The following is a 20,793-nucleotide window of genomic DNA, read 5'->3' as shown; positions in this document are numbered from 1 at the left end:
AGTTTTTAAACTTGTTCCTAATAGGTTTTTAACTAGTTACTAATTAATTAAAGCTTTTTTTATAATTAATTATATCTTATAAAATTACTAGGATACTAGGTTAAATTTTAAATTTTTATTATAAATAATTTTAAAAAATATTTTTTTATTTTTTTTATATTTAAAAAAAAGTATACACACCTATTACTAGCACTAGAAAAATTACCTTATATATATTATAAAAAAATTTAAGCTATTATTTAAAATATAAGTAATTTAAATTTTATAAAAGGTAAGTATAATTTACTAGTTATTAACTAGTTAGCTACTAGTTATTAATTAATTATTTTAGGTTAACTTCTTTGTAGTCCACAGGTTAATAAATTTTATTAAAAGTATAGTATTAATTATTTAGGTAATATTTATTTAGTATTTACTAATATAAATTAAATATTTATTATAATAATTAAGTAAAAGCTATTAATATACTTACATGATAAGAATATTAATAACCTATACTTTAAAAAAAATTTAAATTTTAAAATTATAAGTAAGTATAAGTATTTAACTAGTTAATAACTAGTTACTAACTTATTTTAGGCATATATTTAGGATATTTATTTATATAAAAATTTTATAATTATTATTTATACTTTTAATAAGTAGCTTAAACTTATATAATTTTTAAGCTTTTTTAAAATAAATATATTTTATAAGCGGGTAAATAATAATAACCTTAATAAGATTATTTTTACTATATTTTTTATAAAACATGGTAAAAATAAACTAATTAACACTTGTTAATAACTAGTTAATTACTAGTTACTAACTAGTTATATTAATTATTATACTTTATTAAGTATTTATAAACTAAAAATTAAGAGATACCTATAAAATTTTATTTATTAAAATTTTTAAATTACTTAAAGTAATTTATGGAAAACTAGTAAGATTTTAGTATTTTTATTAATAAAGCTTTAAAATAATTATTATAAATATAAATAAAGGTTAAATAAAAAATATTTTTTTAATACTAGTTATTAACTAGTTACTAACTAGTTAGGTCTTAGTAAATATTTTTAAAGTCTTAATTTAAATAACTAGTTTTATTAATAGTAGCTTTATAATATTACTATTTTTTATTAAATTTATTTTTTATAAAAAATTAAAAATATAATTAAAAAGTTTTAATAAAAAATAATAATATACTAGCTTATGGCAAGCCTTATTTATACTTAATTTTTTAATAAGTTTTATAATATTATTATATTTTTTTAAAGTAAATAACTAGTTATAAACTAATTAAGCACTAGTTTTTAACTAATTTTTTTTATTAATTTATTTTAGCACCCTAGGTCTTACTAAAAGTAAGATAATAGGTTATTTATAAGATTATAATAATAATTTTTACTAGCCTTAATTTATATTATTTATAAATATTATATATATATTTTAAAAAGGCCTATTTTTATATTAATACTGGCAAGAGTACCTACTAAAAATTATATATTTTTATTAAAAAAAAGCTATTAATTATATAAGTAATAACTAGGTAAAAATTAGTTTATAACTAGTTAGTATTTAATTATTAATTATTTAACTTAATACTTATATTTTAAATAAGCAGGATATATTTTAATATAATACCTAGGAAATATATAATATTATATATAACTTTTAAAATAATAATAAGGTAGCTTAACTTACTTTAAAGTTATAGTAATAATATAAGTTATATAAAAATTTTTTAACTAGTTTTTTACTAAACCCTAACTTATTACTTATTAAACTTTAACTTATTACTAACTAATTATAATATAAAAATAAAAGTAAAATATAAAAAATAATATAGCCCTTAATATAAATTTAAAAAAAAAAGCTTTTGCCCTAAAATATAAGGTTTAAATAAAATTTATATTATTTTTTAAATTTTTAAAATAAAGCTATTTTAAATTAACCTTTAGGTTTATTACTTTATAATAAAGACTATAATTTTTAAGCCTTAGGTATTTTATTTATAACTAGTTATAATTTAATTATTAACTAGTTAAATTATTATTTTTTATAATAAAAATAGCTATATAAAATTAGGCTAAGTTATAAGCTTAATTAAAGTTTTAAAAATAATAAGTTATAGTATAAAAGTAGTACTTAAAAAATTAAAAGCTATTTTTAAAAAATACTTTAAAATAATAATTATTAACTAGTTAGGGACTTATTACCCCCTAGTTACTTTACTTACTAGGCCTAAAAAATAATTATTTAACTTATTATATACAGGCCTAACTAGTTAAGCACTAGTTTTATTTAAAATTTAATAAGCCTTAATTTTTTTAATAACTAGTTAAGAACTAGTTATGCCTGTGCTTAGCTTACTAACTAGGTTTTTTTTATAACTAGTTAAGGACTAGTTAGTTTACCCCTAGCCTAATTTTATTAATTATTATACCTTTAGCCCCCTATAACTTTATAAATTAATAATTTACTATTATTATTACTAATTTTTAATAACTTTTTTTTATAACAGGGCCTAGTTACAAGCTTACTACCTGCTTTATTTTTATATTTATTATTAACACCTAGCACTTACCTAACTGGTTGTTAACTAGTTTATAACTAGTTTAATAAAAATATTTTTTTTATTTTTTTTTATTTTTTAATTTATCTCTTAATTTATATTTAAACTATATTATACTTATATATAAAATAAATAAAATAAATAAAATANATATAACATTTTATAATTTATTTATTTAAATATAAAAAGCTAAAAATTAAAATAATATATTTATTAATTATTTTTTAAAGGTTTAGTTAATAAGAATACTTTTATTCCTATTATTAAAATTAAAATAATATTATATATATTATTTATTTAAATAAAAATGTAAGGTTTTTATTAAAATAATATATTAATTATTTTTTAAAGGTTTAGTTAATAAAAATATATTTAATATATATAAAATTGAAAATTTTTAAAAAGTAATATTAAAATAATACTATATATCTCTTTATAAATAAAAATATTATATATTATATATTATAAAAGGCCTTTTTTTAAATAATATATTAGCTAATTTTAATATTTTTTTAATTTTTATTATATTATTTACTTATATAATATAAATTAACTATTATACTTATTTACTTTGTATATATTAAATGTTTAGAAAATAAAAATTACTTTTTAATTTAGATGTATGTAAAAAACAAAGTAATAAAAAATAAATAGTTAATAATTAGTTAAGAACTAGTTAAGAACTAGTTACCATGTTTTTAAAAAAAGACGGAGTAATAAAAAATAAATAGCTAGTAACTAGTTAAGAACTAGTTTAAAAAAATAAAATAATAAAAAATAAATAGCTAGTAACTAGTTAGTAACTAGTTAAGGACTAGTTATTATATTTTTAAAAAAAGCTAATTTTAATTATTTATTAATTTTTTTAACCTTTTTTATTATAGCTTATAGTTACTTTTTATTAAGTTTTTTATTTTATATCTTTTCTTTTTACGCAGCATTTTAAGTATTAAAATAATAAAATATTTAATAAAATTTTTAAAAGTTATAAATAAAGGTGCTTCCGCAGGCTAACTAGTTAATAACTTATTAAAAATTAATTAAAAAAATTTATACTTAGTCTTTATTTTTTTATAACTTGCGTAGGGCACCATAAGCTTTATATTAGCTTTAAAATTAATTTTATAAGCTTATAAAGCAAGCTACTTACCTAGCTTTTAAATTTTAAAATTATTTAACTAAACTAGTTAAAAACTAGTTATAAACTAGTTAAAAAAACTTATTTATTTATTTTTATTAAGGGGTAAGAAGGGCTTAATACTTTTTTAGCTATATAAAAAAAAGTAACTAATAAGTAACTAGTTAATAACTAGTTAAGGTTAATATAAAAATAACTTATGCCTTTTATTTTTTATTAAGCTTAATAAACTTTTTATAATTAACCTAGGTATTATTATTTTTAAAAAGGGTTAAAATAATATTAATATATAACTAGTTAATAACTAGTTAAGGGTATTTAATATATATATATATTTTAAGCCCTTTATTACTATATTATAAATAACTATAATAATAATAAATAAAAGGGCGCTTAATAATAAAAAGGGGAAGAAAAGGGGATTTAAAAATAATTAATTAATAATTAATTATAAACTAGTTAGGGCTTAAACTTATATAAAATTTTTAAAAGTAATAATAAAAGTTTTTTTAACCTTATTAAAAATAAAATTAATAATAGGGCTAACTAGTTAGTAACTAGTTACTTATTAATTAAAAAACTTACCTTTTTTTTAGGGCTAAAAGTAAAAGTTAATTAGCTAGTATTACTTTTATAATATTTAACTAGTTAAAAACTAGTTAAAAACTAGTTAAAAATAGGTAATTATTATACTTATTTTTTTTATAACTTAAGCCTTTTAGTAATTAATATAGTTTTTAATAAGTATTTTATATTATTTTATTACTTGTTAGTAATTAGTTAGTAACTAGTTAAAAATAGGCTATTTACTTATTAATTATATTACTAACCTTATTATTATTTAGGGGTTTTTTATTATAATTAGTTAAGTAAAAGTTAGGGGTATAAAAAGGGTTTTTTTTAATATATATTTTTTTAACATGCCTAGTAAGGTTAGATTTTATACTATAATTTTTTTAAATAAAAGGTTAGTTATTAATTAAATATTAGTTAAATATTAATTAATTTATTAATAAGGTATACTTAGGGTACTAGCACTAGTACTTTTTAATATAAATTTTAGAAATTTTAAGCTTACTATTAATAAGGTTAATATTAAATTAAATTAGTTAGTAACTTATTACTAACTAGTTAAGGTTTAGTTAACTTATAATTTTAAACTTTAAAAGCTTAAAAATACTAGTAATATATAATTTTATATACTACTAATACTTTAAAAAGGTTTTAAATACCTAGTTTTTTATTATTATATTAAATAACTAGTTAGGAACTAAGTAGTAACTAGTTAAAAATATTAATAAAAATAAACTTATAAAAAATAATTATTAAAAAATAACTAGTTAGGCACTAAGTAGTAACTAATTAAAAATTAATTAATAAAAATAATTAATAAAAAATAATAATTAATTACTTTTAACTAGTTAGCCCTAACTAGTTAGGTTTAAAATAGGTAAAAAGTAAAGGTAAAAAAAAAAATTTAAAAAAAAAGTTAATATACTTAATTAATAACTAGTTTTTTTATATTATTATAAAGTTAGCTAATAAAGCTAACTAGTTATAACTTAGTACCTAGTAAAATTAATAAAATATAAAAAAAATAAAATAATTAGCTTATATATTTAGGCTAAATCTTAGCCTGCCTACTGTATTAAAACTAGCGCGTCTTAGCGGATGCCTAACCCGCGGGCTCTAGTCAACCCTAACTGTGACCTCCCCGGTGGTGGCATTAGCCAAGGGAAGCCAAAGGTAAGAAGCCAGGTCATCTCCCAGTTGCGACTATGGTATCAGCCAGAAGGAAGCCAAAGGGAAGGAGCTTGCTTATCTCTGGCAAGCGGCCGTGGAACCTGAGGAAGGGCATTGAAAGAGAAGAAAAAAGAAACGCGGCAGCATCCTGCCACTTGCATTATCATGATGGTGGAATTACAACAATGCCCGGTCGTACAATGCAGACGACTTTGCTGCAATCCTCAAAAATGAAGGATATGTGCTCACTAAGAATGGCCTCGATGAGCCTATCTGTCACGAGAATGAGATCATCACTGCTGCTCACCTGGACTGCATTCAGGCAACCACCATCGCTGCAGATGGAATCCTCAGTGGAATGGCTTGCCAGGATATGAATCCTCTCTCCGTCCCTGCATACCCAGATCAATGAAGCCGTCTACTAGTCCGTCTTTCTATGTTGGCAAACGTACGCAAAGAAGTACAAGCTGCCATGCAGGTCATTTTCTTCAGCAACAAATTCCCCGTGGAGAACCCCTGCGAGCTGTTCCGGCGTCTACGACAGCAAAGCAAGGCACCTCAACATCTCGTCCTACGGCAACTGCTGGATGAAACTACCGCAGCAATTCGAGACGAAATACGCCTGCTTCCCGCCGATCTGCGCAGCCTGTTGCCCCCGTTTCAGTCAATATTGGACTTAGCAGAAGGGTATGATTGGCAGCGGTGTCCGCTGGCGGGGACATTCGAATGCGTGTTCCTGTGCCTGGCGAGTCTGGGACTGTTTGTCGGGTAAGAATCCGTGCCGACTTACCTAGATGGAGCCACTGCATTCAACCCGAGCTGCAAATGCACGCAAAGCAAGCGGATGCTAAGAGATGCAGGGACTACGAGACCCGCCCGCATGCATTCCGGTTCAGCCGCGACGACGCCACCGTAACGGGCTTGGGGCTGGGCTTCCTCGCAGCAACAGCGATTGTCGCATCCCCTGCACTTACCGATGTCCCCGCAGCAGCGGCGGATGTCATCCGGATCGCCATGCGCGCAGGCATCGTGGTCTACCAGCGCGCGCAAGACCTCGAGCCGCAGAGCCTGGATGCGCCGCTGCAGAGCTGGACGACGCTAGTCAAGGGGCTGGGCGAGGAGGCTGTGCAGCGGGAGCTGGATGGCTTCAATGCCACGGTACGGGCATCATTTCTTCTAACCCGGCAGACGAGACTGACTGTGCAGGAAACGCCCCGCGCAGGTCTGAGCCGTATCTACATCAGCGTCGTCGAACCCGACGGTGGCGTCTTCATCAATGGCCCGCCGAGCAGGATGCGTCAGCTGTTTAGCAGCCCTGGCCCTCTCAAGTCGGCGCCCCGGGCCCCGCTCCCCGTGCATGGCGGACCGTGCCATGCAGCCCACTTGTATGACCGCGCCGATGTCTCGTGGGTTGTAGAACACGTGCGCCCGGAGGTTGGACGACGAGAGTGCGCGAGTGCGCCACGGCTGCTTTCCATGGCGGATGGGCAGCCGCTGCGCGCGCAGACGGGATTCGAGCTCTTCGAAGAAGCGACCCACATCCTACTGACTCAGATTATCCGGTGGGGAGAAGTGATCGCTGCGCTGGAACTCAGTGATGAAGAGAGAAACGGCTTGGTGGTCGAGAGCTGTGGACGCCCCGGGGTGATTGATGGACTGGTGCAGGCTTTACGCGGCGCCGCGGTGCACGATCTGACGGCGTGGCTGGCCGATGACCACGGAGGTGGCGATGTCGCGGCATCCAGCGACGGCAAGATTGCAGTCGTGGGCATGTCCTGCCGCCTCCCAGGCGCAGACGACCTGCAGCGCTTCTGGGAGCTTCTTGAGCAAGGGCGCGACCTGCACCAGCGCGTTCCCCCCGACCGCTACAATGTCGAAACACACACCGATTCCACTGGCACCCGCATGAATACCAGCCAGACCCCCTTTGGCTGCTTTATCGACAGCCCCGGCCTCTTTGACACCGGCTTCTTCGACATGTCCCCGCGCGAGGCGGGCCAGACAGACCCGACCCATCGCCTGGCGCTCCTGACTGCGTACGAAGCGCTCGAACAGTCCGGCTATGTCCCTGAGCGTACCTCATCTACCACCAGGGCGACTGTGGGCACAATCTACGGGCAGTGCTCGGATGACTACCGCGAGGCGAATGCCGGGCAGGAGATCGACATGTATTTCATCCCCGGCAACTACCGGGCCTTTGCGCCTGGCCGGATTAGCTACTTCTTCAAGCTCGCTGGCCCCAGCTTCAGCTGCGACACGGCATGCTCCGCCAGTCTGGCAGCCGTGCAGATTGCCTGTGCAGTCCTCAGCCGGGGCGAAGCCAACATGGTTGTTGCTGGAGGCTTGAATGTGCTGACCAGCTCCGACAGTTTTGCCGGCCTAAGTCGGGCTCACTTCCTGTCCAAGACTGGCGGCTGCAAGGTCTTTGACGACGCGGCGGACGGCTACTGTCGAGGCGATGGCGTCGCCTCGTTGGTGCTCAAGCGGCTGGCCGACGCGCAGAGCGACAATGACAACATCCTCGGCGTTATTCTGGCCACCGCCACCAACCACTCCTCTGCAGCAGTGTCCATCACACACCCTCATGCTCCAACGCAGGAGGCGCTCTACCGAACAGTCCTGAGGCAGGCTGGGGTCTCTCCGCTGGAGGTCGACCTGGTTGAGATGCACGGCACGGGCACGCAAGCAGGCGACGCCGCGGAGATGGAGTCTGTGACCAACGTGTTCACTTCGCCCCGCCGCACCGAGCGACTGTATATTAGCTCCGTCAAGGCCAGCTTAGGGCACGGCGAGGCGGCGGCCGGGGTCACGTCGCTGATCAAGGCGCTGCTGATCTTCCAGCACAACGCCATCCCTCGGCATATCGGGATCAAGACAGCGCTGAACTCGCGATTCCCCGACCTGCAGAAGCTGAATGTTCATATCCCCGCAGAGACGGTCTCGTGGCCTGTTGGGACCGGCCGCAAGCGGTACGCCCTGGTCAACAACTTCAGTGCAGCGGGAGGAAACACAGCCCTGCTGCTGGAGGAGCCGCCTCAACGCCCCCCGCCGAGTGCGAACGCATGTCCTGCGACCAGCTATGTTGTTGCCGTCTCAGCAAAGCACCCGCTGTCGCTGAAGCGAAATATCGAGCGCCTGGTTGCCTTCCTTCGCCGACATCCAACCACGCATCTCGGCAGTCTAGCGTATACCACGACTGCACGGCGCATGCACCACGTACACCGCATTGCAATCCAGGGCTCTTCGATTGCAGAAATTATCAAAGGACTGGAGTTATCCTCTCAGCCCCAGGGCATGGCACTAAGAATGCCCTCGATTGCCTTTGTCTTCTCCGGACAGGGCATCTACTACGCTGGGATCGGCCACGACCTCCTGGAAAACTGGCCCCCCTACGCAAGGGAAATGCACCGCCTCGACGCCCTGTGCGTCCGCCACGGCTTCCCATCCATTCTCCCCGCGTTCCATCCCACCCGCCCAGCCGGAGGCCGGCTTGCCAACATCAGCAGCAGCCTTAATCCTGATCCCCTGATGGCGCAGCTGGCATCCGTCTGCGTGCAAATGGCCCTTGTTTATTTGTGGAAGAGCCTAGGGGTGACTCCGACGCTCGTCATCGGCGCCAGTCTAGGCGAGTATGCAGCCCTGCATGCGGCGGGCGCTCTCTCTGCCAGCGACACAATTTATCTCGTCGGGCAGCGCGCAAAGCTCATGATGGAGCTCTGCACGCCCAACACACATGCCATGCTCGCCGTGCAAGCAACAGAGGAGGAGTTGGCGCAGTGTGTTGCTTCCGCGCGAGTCAAGGATGGCGACAGCGACGGGCCAGCGTCCGCGTACAAGTATGACTACGAGGTCGCATGCATCAACGCTCGCCGCAGCCTGACCATTGCCGCGACGAGGCCCGCCACTGCGTCGATCAAGGCCGCGCTCGAGGCCCAGGGCTACCGCGGGACAGAGCTCAATCTGCCCTACGCATTCCACTCGTTCCACATGGACCCAATTCTGCCGCAGTGGAGGGAGATCACCCAGCAGGTGCCCCTCCGTCCGCTCAGCGTGCCTCTGCTCTCGCCGCTGCTGGCGCATACCCTGCCGCAGCATGCACAGCTGCCGCCCTCGTACCTGGCCGACGCGACGCGCGGCTCGGTGCGGTTCGCCGCGGCCCTAGAAAGAGCTCAGCAAGAGGCTCTGATCGGGGCGCACACGGTCTTTGTCGAGGTTGGGATCCATCCGACATACAGCGGCGCGGTCCGCGCGACTGTCAACACAGCTGACACTGACACTGCCACCGCTCCGACCATCGTGTCTAGCCTGCGGTCCGACCAGGACAACTGGCACACGCTGGCGGGGAGCATGGCGACTCTGTACGAGGCGGGCGTTTTGCTGGACTGGAACGAGTGGTTCAAGCCGTTCGAGCCGCAGCTCAGACTGCTGGATCTGCCAGGGTATGCGTGGCACCTGAAGAACTACTGGATCCAGCATAACGGGGACTGGCTGTTATGGAAGGATAAGGCGGTGGAAAAGGGTACGGAGACGTCGATGTTCGCAGGGCTCTCATTCCGCGCGCCACTTCTGCATCGCATGGTCGAGGAGACATTCTGGGATGCCGGGGGGCGCGTGGTCATGGAGTCGGACGTCCATAGTGACGAACTCGTTGCGCTGGCCGAGGGGCACAAGATGTGTGGGCGGCCTGTGATGTCGGTGGTACGTCTCAGCCCCCTATCGGAGCATTGATGCGGCAGCTACTGACCAGTCTCTAGTTCTCGTACCCAGACATGGCACTCTCGCTAGCGAGATACATGCTCGCCAAAATCACCAATGCGTCCAACAAGGCCAACTCCGCCACCGCGGCCATGAACTTCGGCAACGTCCGCATTCTCGAGGGCTTACTTCCACGCAAGGACCGCTCGAGGGCCCAGCACCTGCGCATCCACATGGAGGCGACCAGTCCAGCGCACATGGAGGTGTCATTCCAGCGCGTCGCCCCCGGCGAGAGCGCAGGCACGACGCTGCTGGCAACAGGGACTGTCAGCACGGGCGACGCCTACAGCTGGCTAACCGAGTGGGCGAGGATGGCGCATCTCGTGCGCAGCCGCATCGACGCCCTGCACGAGTTCGCGCAGCAAGGGCGCGCAGACCGGCTGACCGGCGAGACAGTGTACCGCCTGTTCAAGAGCAGCATTGTCGACTACGCGGCTGCATACCGCGGGATCCAGGCGGCCGTTGTGTGCGGGACTGAAGCTGTAGCCGAGGTGGTGGTGTCGCCGGCTGAGAGCTGGTGGACCGCGCCGCCGCACCACGTCGACAGCATCGCGCACGTCGCGGGGTTCGTGATGAACGCTGGGGCTGGCCGTGCGCAGGGTATTGACATTGACAATGTGAACACCGCGTATGTGATGGAGGGCTGGGGGTCCATGCGCTTTGGCCGGGCGCTGGTCCCGGGCAGGCGGTACCGCTCGTATGTGCGGATGGCAGCGCGGACAGCAGACGACGCCGGTGCAGCGGGGCTCTTCTCCGGCGATGTCTACGTGCTGGATGTTGATGACGACAGTACGATCATCGGGGTCGTTGGGGGCGTAACGCTGCGGCCGCTACCGAGGATCCTGATGCGCCGGTTCTTCGACCCGCCTGACGAGGTGGAGGACGTCCACAAGGAAAACATGCCAACCGCCCGGAGTTCCCAAGCTATCGCGTCTGGAGGCGCCCCCGACTCCAGCTCCAGCTCCGTCACCAGCTCCACTGCCAGTTCGTCCTCCATCGTCACCAGCCCAACCCCGGACTCGGATCCCTCCGCATGCAAGCCCAACAGCAAAGCCAGCAAAGCACTGGCGCTGCTTGCAGCGGAAACAGGCATACCCGTGGCCGAGCTCACGGACGAGACATGCTTGGCCTCGATGGGGATCGACTCGCTGCTGTCGCTTGTGCTGGTGGAGAAGTTTGCGCTGGAGCTGGGGGTGCATTTGCCGGCGAGCTTCTTCATTGAGTTCCCTACGGTAGGGATGATGAAGGCGGAGTTGGGGTAGAGGGTGGATGGAGGGATGTTGTAGGGTCATGGCGATGGGGACCGCTTTCTACTGTTGCATTTGATTTGACTGCAAGCTTTCCTGCTTCTGCAGCTGTTCTATCTCTGACTTGTCTGGCTTACTGCAAGAGTCGTTGGCCATAATTTGAGGCCTAGCTAGAAACAGGAATGCACCTTTGAAAGACTGCCACTTCTCATGCCATGGCTGGTTCGTTCCTTCCATGTAAATCTGGAAAGACGGACAAACGAGCTAACCAAAGGCACAAGGTCCCAAGGGCAGTCTAACTGCGTAAAGCAGGTGCCTTCAAGTCTGAGGTCCATCACCTACCTGCGCAAGTTGGCTACGACTACAAAGGATATGGCTCATACAGAGCCCCCGATATCACGCTCGGCCCAGCGTCCAGTGCCCAGCTCCCCCATCCCCCCCTCCAAGCTCTTAGCAGCTCTGCGCTGCATTGCCAAATGGATTTCAAGTCATGCCAGTAACGAGAATGCCACCGCTCTTGCATTTGGCGGCAAAGGGGGGGTCGTTGTGAACAACCTCGGGGACCGGGGCTTGTCTGGCACTGGCAGTCATGCAGCTGGCCGGCTGGCATTGCAATCGTCCTGTCTCTTCACATGCTTCATGCCATCCAGGAAGCCCTGGTCTGGCCCGCATTGGGGTCGGATCATGGCTCGGGCTGATTCGGATGGTGCTTCGGACTGCTCGGACTGATGGACTACCTCGGGCTGTTTCTGATTGCTCCATCATCGTGCAACCTCCATCGGCCTATCCTCAGCTGACCTTCTCCCCGGAACTGGAAGAAGCAAGGATGGAACGGCCCTGTTGCACAGAACAGAGAGTGAAGAAAGGGAAGAGCCCACCCCCGGCATCAGCCCAACTCCCACCTCCACTTCCAGCATCTACCACTGTTCGTTACTTTGAAATGGCTTACCCTATCTTCCTGGCTCTCGGCGGCGCTCTGGCCCTCTTCCTTCTCGTCGTCGTCTCAGACTACATCGATGGCTGGCGCCGGAGACGAGCACTCGGCCACATCCCCATCGTGGACGAAGGGAGCAATCTCAGTCCGGCCCTGCGCTGGAGGAGCTGCCCGTTCGATGCAGAGGCCGCATTCAGCCATGCCTATAACGTCCACAGCAAGCAGGGCAGGCCGTTTGCCGCCCGGGTCCAGGACGGCCGCTACGCCATTGCCCTGCCGCCGAGTGCGCTCAAGGAAGCCAGGGCAATTGGCCACGAGCAGCTGAGCTTTTTGGATGCCTTGTCCCTGGTGGGTGTCTGTTTCCTCTTCAACATGCAAGCACTGACTACGGCTTTGCACAGTTTGCGGATCTATACCTCTACATGGACGTTACGAGCCGCGTGCAGATCGAGACGGTCCATGCGGTCAACAGGGAAGCCAGCCTGAGTACGTGCTTGTCCTTGTCCTTTGCGTCCATCCCAGACCCCAGCTCATTCAAGCCCTAGCCCAGTTTTACCAATTGCTCGCCGTCGAGTCAACCAAGCACTTGGCCCCTGTGTTCGACCCGCCCAAGGGCCACGGTTCGTATCTTTCTTCTCCCCGTCCAAGTTCAGCAGAGTGACCGTTCTCCAGACTCCACCGAGCTTGCTGTGCTTGAGTCCGTCACTGCTGCAAGCTCGGCCATCGCCACCTCCCTGCTCCTTGGACCCGGCTGCCCCGCGGATCTGCTCGTGGAGGTCACAGCCGGGGCAATCATCTACAATGTCAGCATGTTGCAGCTCCGGCTCTTGCGAGCACAGTCCCCACGCCCGGTGAAGCCGCTGGTCTGGTACTTCTCGCGGACAGCGCGACGGCTCCGACTTGTCCTGGCAGGCCTGAAAGCGCGTCTGATCCCCGAGATCAAGCAGCGGCTCGCCATTGCCATGTCCGCAGACAACAACCTAGACAGCAGCTCCTTCTCCCTCCTCAACGCGCTCATCCTCACCACCCTCGCCAAACAGGCGCACCCAACCACCCCGGCAGAACACCACCGAGTTGCCGACCTCCTCTGCCAGCAATCCCTCCTGTACCACTTCGAGCTGGCCCGTCCCACAGGCACCATCGTGACCCACATGCTGTACCAGGCCATGCGCAGCCCGGAGCAAGCGGACATGCTGCATGCCGAGGTCAAGGCGGCGCTGAAGCACTGTGAAGACGCAGGAGATACCATCCACCGCCACCTGCTGCAGCACACGCCCAAGCTGGAGAGCTTCACCCGCGAGATCTTCCGCATGTACGACGTCTCGGTGTGTACGCAGCCCCGTCTCTTCTCCCTCTCCCCTCTCCCCTCGGCCCCTTTTGCAGACACATGCTAACATGTATGTCACAGTCGCCGGCTTCCGCCTCACACTAACGCCACAAGGCATAACACTAACCTCGCTCTCCCCACCACTCCACCTGCCACAGGGTACAATGATCATGACGCCCAGCCGGGCAGCGCACTACGACGCAGCGCACTACGCAAACCCAGACACATTCGACCCCCTGCGCTTCTACGACACCGCTACCAACACGTGCGCCCCGCGCATCACGACAACCTCGCCTGCGTTCCTGGCGTTCAGCCACGGGAAGGGCTCGTGCCCCGGGCGGTTCATGGCGACGGCGATCACGCGGATGCTGTTTGCGCGGCTGCTCATGGCGTATAGGTTTGAGTTTGTGGGTGGGAATACGGGGGAGACGCTGGTTATGGATGGGGCTGCGGCGTTTCCGGATCCGAGGGTTAGGATGAGGGTTTGGGTGAGGGAGGGGAAGGGAGAGGCTTGAGTTCTTGCAGACGCACTCGGGCTGGTAGGCTGGGCTGGTAGGCATGTACCTAGGTGGGTAGTTAGGTGAGGCATGGAGGTCTGGGGAGAATGAACACTCTGCTCTAAGTATGTAGGTTTATGTACTGTCATCTGTCTACGTAGCGTTATGAAGCAGTTCCCAAGATGTGAGGGTAGGTCACTGCATTCTGGTTACTCCCGCCGTTGTATACAGCCAAGCCTGCAAGGTTCTATACTAGTGGCTTCGCAAGAGAACCTGGGACGATGGCCATATACCGGAGCAGACTGCAAGTGAACCCTCCAGTTATGGTACAGAGTCCAGGCAACGCCTATACAGATCCAGATCCAGATCCAGATTGTCCCGTGCCTACTGCTCACCTACAGCCCTCTATGCCATCTGTAGGGCATACCGTGCTATAGTTAAAAGGGAATGACTTAGGAATTGGTATTGAATATCAACTTGACCAACCAGTCACTTACATCCTCACTTGATACACACGGCAACCCTATCCTTTACTGAAAAAAATAGATAAGCAATAGCCCTACCTCGTGACATACAGTGGTGCACAGCCTCAGAATATAGAGTATTCATCATATTGTATAATCCATGCACACAAGTGCCCTATCCATGGTCAAAGCATGATACCGGACCCGCAGCCGGCAAAGCCCATCCGCAAACGATAACATGACTCGGCAGGCGGCTCGATGAAGATAGTCCGCCGTGCTACCCTCAATGCCTCTAGAGCTCTTTCCTTGTTCTCGGCACTCTTCATGGGCACTTCCCATAGCCGCGCGGGGAGGTTGATGAAGAGCGTGTTTTCCTGGAAGTAGCAATAAATGGGTGTGCCCTCTGGGTCAAAGGCCTCGTATATAAGCGCTTTGAATAGCGCCACTAGATACACCTGCTTGAGATGCGGGATCATGTGGAAGAACTCTTCCCGGGTCTCTAGCACTCCCCATGCTGGGTCTCTCCTCTTCTCAAAATACTCTAGAAGTGATTTGAGCACGGCTTCTGGGAGGGTGGCTTGCGCTTTCAGGACGGCCGTCAGCGAGACACTGCCGATACCGCTGAAACTGAACAGGCGGGAGACTATTGCTTGGAGGATATGGAGCGGCAACTGAGTGACTTTGAGCAAGGCGTCTGTTAACGCCGCTCCCAGGCCCCAATGGTCAGAAGACAGAAAAGGAAGTAGCAACTCCAGAAAGCTTTCGTAATCAGACATATCCCAGCAGTTCCCCAATGCCCTGACCGCGTGGGCTCTGGTCCCGTCGGACCCTCCATTTAGAAGCGAGAGGAGGGCCGAACGGAGGGCCTCGACGCATTCTCTGGGGACGGTTAAAGAGCTTGCGAGGGCGTAAGCTGCATTTGCCCTGACTTGCTCCTTGTCATGCTGCAACAGGCGAGTGAGGTCCTTGAATATGCAAGGGTGAAGCTCTTTCTGAGCCCTAATGACGTTCGCTGCCGCATATGTGGTCCTCCGACTTTCCAGATAAGGCACAATGCATTGAAGGAGGCCTACCGGGAGACTTGTAAACCTGTCAAAGAAGAATACCGCTTGGGGAGGGACTTGCAGCTTAACCCCTGCAGGGACGGACCTCAATGAGTTCAGTAAATCGTCAGCGTAGGTCGAATAGCGGGACAATAGCTTTACGGCCTTTGGCTTTATGGCCCTTGGCAGGGGCTGGCCCGAGGCTCGGATGATAGATTCTAGACGAGTCTTTATTTCTGTTGACATGGGGCCATGGAAACAGAGAGCTTTAACAGCAGCGTACTCGACTTCTCGTGCGAGTCTATCATCTAGTATGCAGCCTTCGATTACCGCGAGTATCTCTGCTGACAATCGATTCTGATTTCGAAGGCATCTCGCCGCATTTTCTCGGGTTTCTTTACGTTTGCCCTTTTTGCCCTCCACGAGAATAGAAGCTACAGCCTCGACAATAGGCAGCGGTAGGTCGTTATGCGTGCGACAGAGGGCTTCAACAGTGGAGGACCTGACAGCTCCGTTGGGATCCGTCAGCAGATCCAGAACTATTTTCCAGCCCTCATCGGACATGGCCGTGTGTTGCTCCAGATTGTAAGCGGCGAGAGATCTGAACCACGGCCGCTTATCCACGAGGAGACTGAACAAAGTCGGTTGGGATATGGTTGCATTTTGGAATGCCATCTGTAATTTATTGGCACGGGTAGTGTGAGCTTGTGAGTAAGGTAACATGTAGAGCACTAGGGCTGTCTCGCCAGACAAGTCCCGATGCATTGATACCACGTCAAGCCACAGTTGATGCACCTGAGGGCCGAGATGCTTTAGAATCCTTTTGCTCTCTTCTTGCACAGATTCTGAATGCTTTGCCATGACACCAAACGCATCCCGTCTTGAAAATTTCCAATTCTCTGGATTCATGGCAATGCTCGAGACGATCTGCAGCAAGCCGTGCGATATCCTGTCCCTCTTTTCGATTATCTCCAAGACGAAGTGTTGGAATTCTGGCCATTCGTGTTGAAGGCGCTCCTGCAGGAAATACTCCGGGAACTCCATCTGAGAACAGAACCTGTTCATTGGGATGCCTCCTGAGTCGCCAGGGAGCGTAGATAACAAGGCTTCCAGTTTGGACCGCATGAGGTCAAGACCATCCCTTACTACGACCATACGATCCAGGCCAGGACCATCAGGAAAGTCTCTTTTCACAACCACTTCATGAAAGCAATGCATTATAAGATTAAGATGTGCTGGTCCGAGCAGATCGCGAGGCTCCGCGTCCAACTCATGCAGCAATTCACACAGCTTGGTCTGGTCTGGTTGAGCCGACAGCATCCCAGAAGCAAACCGCCACATGACATTGTAGCGGCCATTGTATCTTGCTTGTTGAATGAAATCATTGAGTGAGAGGCCCTTAGGTTGACCCTGATCGAATCCGGCAATATACAACGGCTTATTCTCAGCCCAGCGACGAACAAAGTATGCGGCCGCAAAGAATTCTTGGAACGTCAAATGGATAAAGTAGTAGACGGAAGAGCCGGAGTCTGGACTTCGGAGGAAGGAGAGTCTCTCGAGCTTGTCGTCGCTGCAGTTGGGAAAGCGCGTGTACAGCGAGTCTCGGTGCTGAGGAAGGAACTCGACGACATTGTGGAAGAGCCCGTTGAAGGCCAGCGATTCAAGAAACTTCATCTCATTGCCCATCTCCTGCTCAATCTGCCGCCGCAATCGATATTTCCCGGCTCGGCTGTCATCCATGTTCCTGGATGAAGCCATGTCCCTACACCACAGTTTGATCTCGATGGCCTGGTACAGTGCCGTCATGGTCCCCACCTGCACATCCATCGGGATTCCGTCTCCCCAGGTAGAACATAAGATGTCCAGCTGAATAGGGATGCGAAGGAGATCTGCCGAGTGGCCCTTGATGAAGTTACGGATTTCGTTCTGATGAGTCTCGTCCTTAACCACCCGAGCTACATAATCGTGCACCTCATGCGTGCGAAATCCAGTCGTCTCCAGTTGCAGATCGAACTCATCAACATGGGCCAGGGCGGCGTAAGGGCGTGTTGTCATGATGGTGTTCTGATGCTTGAAGAGTCGGTTGAATTGGGATGTCTCGACAAGGCGTCCGCCGGGGTTCATCTCACCCACCACCTCGTCAAACCCGTCCAGCAGGAGAAGAGTACGATCCTTGTTGCTGTCATCAAAGATTAGCGCCCGGAGTGCTCTCGCGTAAAGCGCTTCATCCTGAGCGGCGGAAAAGAACTCCTGTTCGAAAAAGCCCTCCAGTGTCGCATGCGCCTTCAACTTGCGCAGGGGGATCCAAATGATGCGATCGAATTTGCCCGACCACAGCTTGCCATGGTAAAAGTCCGACACGATCTTCTTGCAGAGAGTGGTCTTACCAACCCCAGCACGGCCGCGGATTAACATCCTTCGAGGCCGCCCATTGTAGTCGGACCGGGCAACACGTTGTTGAAACAGATTGGGAAGTTTGATCCCTTCTGAAGCGGGTGTGTCGACCCCCAGCCGCGCCTTCAGGGGAAGTTCAAGCTCTCCACGGCGCTGGCCTGATTGTTCGGCGCTGTTCACGATGCTCAGGTTGATATAGCAGTCTTCGAGGTCGAGGCAGACCCCGGAAATTCGTCGAATCTGCAACCGATCGCTTTGGGTGTAATAGTGCACGAGCTGAGAGTCAGCATAGTAATTGTGTGCCTTGTGGCAGCCCTGCCATGCCGTGGAAAGGAGACGACATGAAAGACCCTGCAGAACATTCGTCTGATAGCAGAATGCTTCCATCAAGCTCGGGTTGTCTTGCTTTTTCTTCCAGAACTTAAGAGGATGGCGTCGATGCGACTTGGAAGGAGAGACAACCCAGTGAGGCTTCTGCATGGTACCAGCAACCATGTTCCTCCACTGTACGAGCTCTTCATGGTCATGCAAGGCTTTGTTCAAGGTCTCTTGGCTATGCATCCATTCGATAAACTCCCCAATTCCATGTCGCAATTTGTCGTTTCCCACCCACGTTTGTTCGAGCTGTGCATACAACCCACACCAAAAAAGCCCTTTATAGTCAGGAAGCTCCGGCAAGATCTGTTTCAACATGTCGAATGCTCCTGCCTCAAGAAACAACCGACAATAGCGGACCGCGGTATACCATTGTCGCGGTTTCGTCAAGCCTCTGACCGTGTGCACGAATGCCTGCTTCAGGCTTTGCGCCTCTTCACACATTTGTTTTCCGTTGTCGACCAGGGTCTTGAAGGCGCTCAGAAGCTGGATCACAATTGGAGCCGCGTCCAGCAAGCCTGTCGGATCCAGCTTGGTGATAGTACCTGCCACAGTTGCCAAAGCAGTCACCAAATCGGCTGCAGTCCTTCCTATGGCCTGCCATGGCCCATCGTTATCCGGAACTCCTCTCAAAGCTTCATAAGCATAGCTCGCAGTCTGCGCTAGGCGTGGCTCCGGCCTCTTCTTCAGCTCGTGGAGCTGGCCGAACAGTGGCTCATGCAGCGACTCTCTATCGAGCCCAGTGACTTCGACGTCAACCATGGCGTCAAGCACGACACCCAGCATACAAAGGAGATGATAAGTCTTTTCTGTCTCTGCCGCCATGGTCGCATTGTCCAGTCGCTTGTGTAGACTATCAAGTACCGCGCCCAGATTGTGGCTATCCGCCGAGAAGACTGCCTTGCGGCGGAGCGCAAGAGCATAGGTTCTTAAGAGAATCTCATCAAGCACGTTGTTGTCCGAGGTATCTTCTAAAATCGCGTTGGAAAAGGCAATCATCAGACGCTTGTACTGGGTCACGTCCGTGATTTGCGGGCCAGCAAGCTTCGCCGCCTCGATCAGATATGTCGATTTTTTCGCATCCTGGAAGGTTTCGACCATGTCTTGCACTAGCGCCTGTAATGCTTTGGACTCTTCCGCATTGCACTCGGGGCTCGTCAGGCGGCGGATCAGGTCGTCAATGTCTGTTGGTCGAGACGGGCAGTGCAAAAGCGCCATACTGTGTGGAATCGCTAGTAAGCTTGGTTGCTTTTACGGTGGTCTTTAGTTGTCCAAATATACGACGTTTAAATGCAGGGAGAGATTTGAGGTAGTTTTAGGCGCCCACTTTTGGGCTTAAATGCTGGACTGTCATGCAGCCAAGACATGCTTTCTTTTTCCTCCTACTTTCTCATAAACGCACATGCAAAGAGGACGGGTGAATGAATGTTTTCCCGCCAGGTTTTTGCAACCCTCCAAGTACCTCTGGCCCTTGTTGTTCTTCTTTTGCAGAGGTATCTGCGCGGACCATACCACTACACAAGATACCCTGTGATATACAAATATCAGATGGAATCTAGGTCAAGTGCTGCACAAGGGGAACTGGCGGGCCGCCGTAAGATGCCCATGGCACATAGGTATCTACCTATAGAACGGATGTTCGCATGTACTCGAGTATACCTACCTAAGTATTTACACCCTCTGGCCTGCATCGATCGATACCCACTTGGTGAGATCCACTTAGTGAGCTGCTAGCGCTATGTAATAGTTAAACGGCCAGTGTGTATAATTTGCTTTATTCGCTTATTTCTAGCTTTTATATTAACCTTATAAGGTGCAAATAGCTTCAATTTTACTTCCCTTTGTTATAGTACTATCCTCTGCCTATAAATTACTTGGCCTGTGGCTAATTATAATAATTCCCTGTGTAATTGTATGGTCATAAATAACTAGTGGACATTAGCGCTGTGGGCCAGATTGGGTGGGTATCGATCGATGCAGGCCAGAGGGTGTAAGTAAGGATCGCGACCTTCGGGTGAAACCACGGGACGGGACGGGAGGGGCTGCATCTATTTTTAGCCCTGACTCGCATGAAGCTATTCCCATCTCGCTGCGTGTCAGCTGACTTTACAGTACATTCAGCCCCAGCGCTGATGAGTCACCTCTCCACATGGTATATAAACACACAGATGTTGCTGAATCCGCTGCTAAGCCTCAGATCTCCATATTACACTCACCCGAAAGAAGTCAGCAATTGCTACACTCCACGCCCTTCATGCTAACTAGACTAATCCAAGCGTTCATATAGTCCACATACAGATACGCATACATATTGCAGGT

The 20,793-nt window shown here is 46.1% G+C and overlaps 3 protein-coding genes across 3 annotated transcripts; 2 read left to right on the top strand and 1 right to left on the bottom strand.

The window, feature by feature from the left end:
• Positions 1–5,910: 5,910 nt before the first annotated feature.
• DSM5745_09661 (uncharacterized protein) lies at positions 5,911–12,169 on the top strand (the record flags this gene model as incomplete). Its single annotated transcript, XM_026751677.1, has 4 exons — positions 5,911–6,197; positions 6,233–10,136; positions 10,193–11,425; positions 11,753–12,169. The coding sequence occupies 4 exons, from the start codon at positions 5,911–5,913 to the stop codon at positions 12,167–12,169; spliced, it is 5,841 nt and encodes a 1,946-aa protein (XP_026600025.1).
• A 211-nt stretch (positions 12,170–12,380) lies between these two features.
• On the top strand, positions 12,381–14,216 carry DSM5745_09660 (cytochrome P450; the record flags this gene model as incomplete). The annotated part of the gene is made up of 5 exons (XM_026751676.1): positions 12,381–12,722; positions 12,776–12,860; positions 12,920–12,994; positions 13,047–13,703; positions 13,783–14,216. 5 exons carry the CDS (start codon positions 12,381–12,383, stop codon positions 14,214–14,216), a joined length of 1,593 nt encoding a protein of 530 aa, XP_026600024.1.
• Positions 14,217–14,847: 631 nt separating this feature from the next.
• DSM5745_09659 (uncharacterized protein) lies at positions 14,848–19,692 on the bottom strand (the record flags this gene model as incomplete). The annotated part of the gene is made up of 1 exon (XM_026751675.1): positions 14,848–19,692. One exon carries the CDS (start codon positions 19,690–19,692, stop codon positions 14,848–14,850), a length of 4,845 nt encoding a protein of 1,614 aa, XP_026600023.1.
• Between the last annotated feature and the right edge of the window lie 1,101 nt (positions 19,693–20,793).

The sequence above is a fragment of the Aspergillus mulundensis genome, assembly GCF_003369625.1.
Source record: "Aspergillus mulundensis strain DSM 5745 chromosome Unknown scaffold_12, whole genome shotgun sequence".
Taxonomy (NCBI): Eukaryota; Fungi; Ascomycota; class Eurotiomycetes; order Eurotiales; family Aspergillaceae; genus Aspergillus; species Aspergillus mulundensis.
Note: the sequence above shows the minus strand (reverse complement) of the source record. Positions and strands in the feature narration are given on the sequence as shown.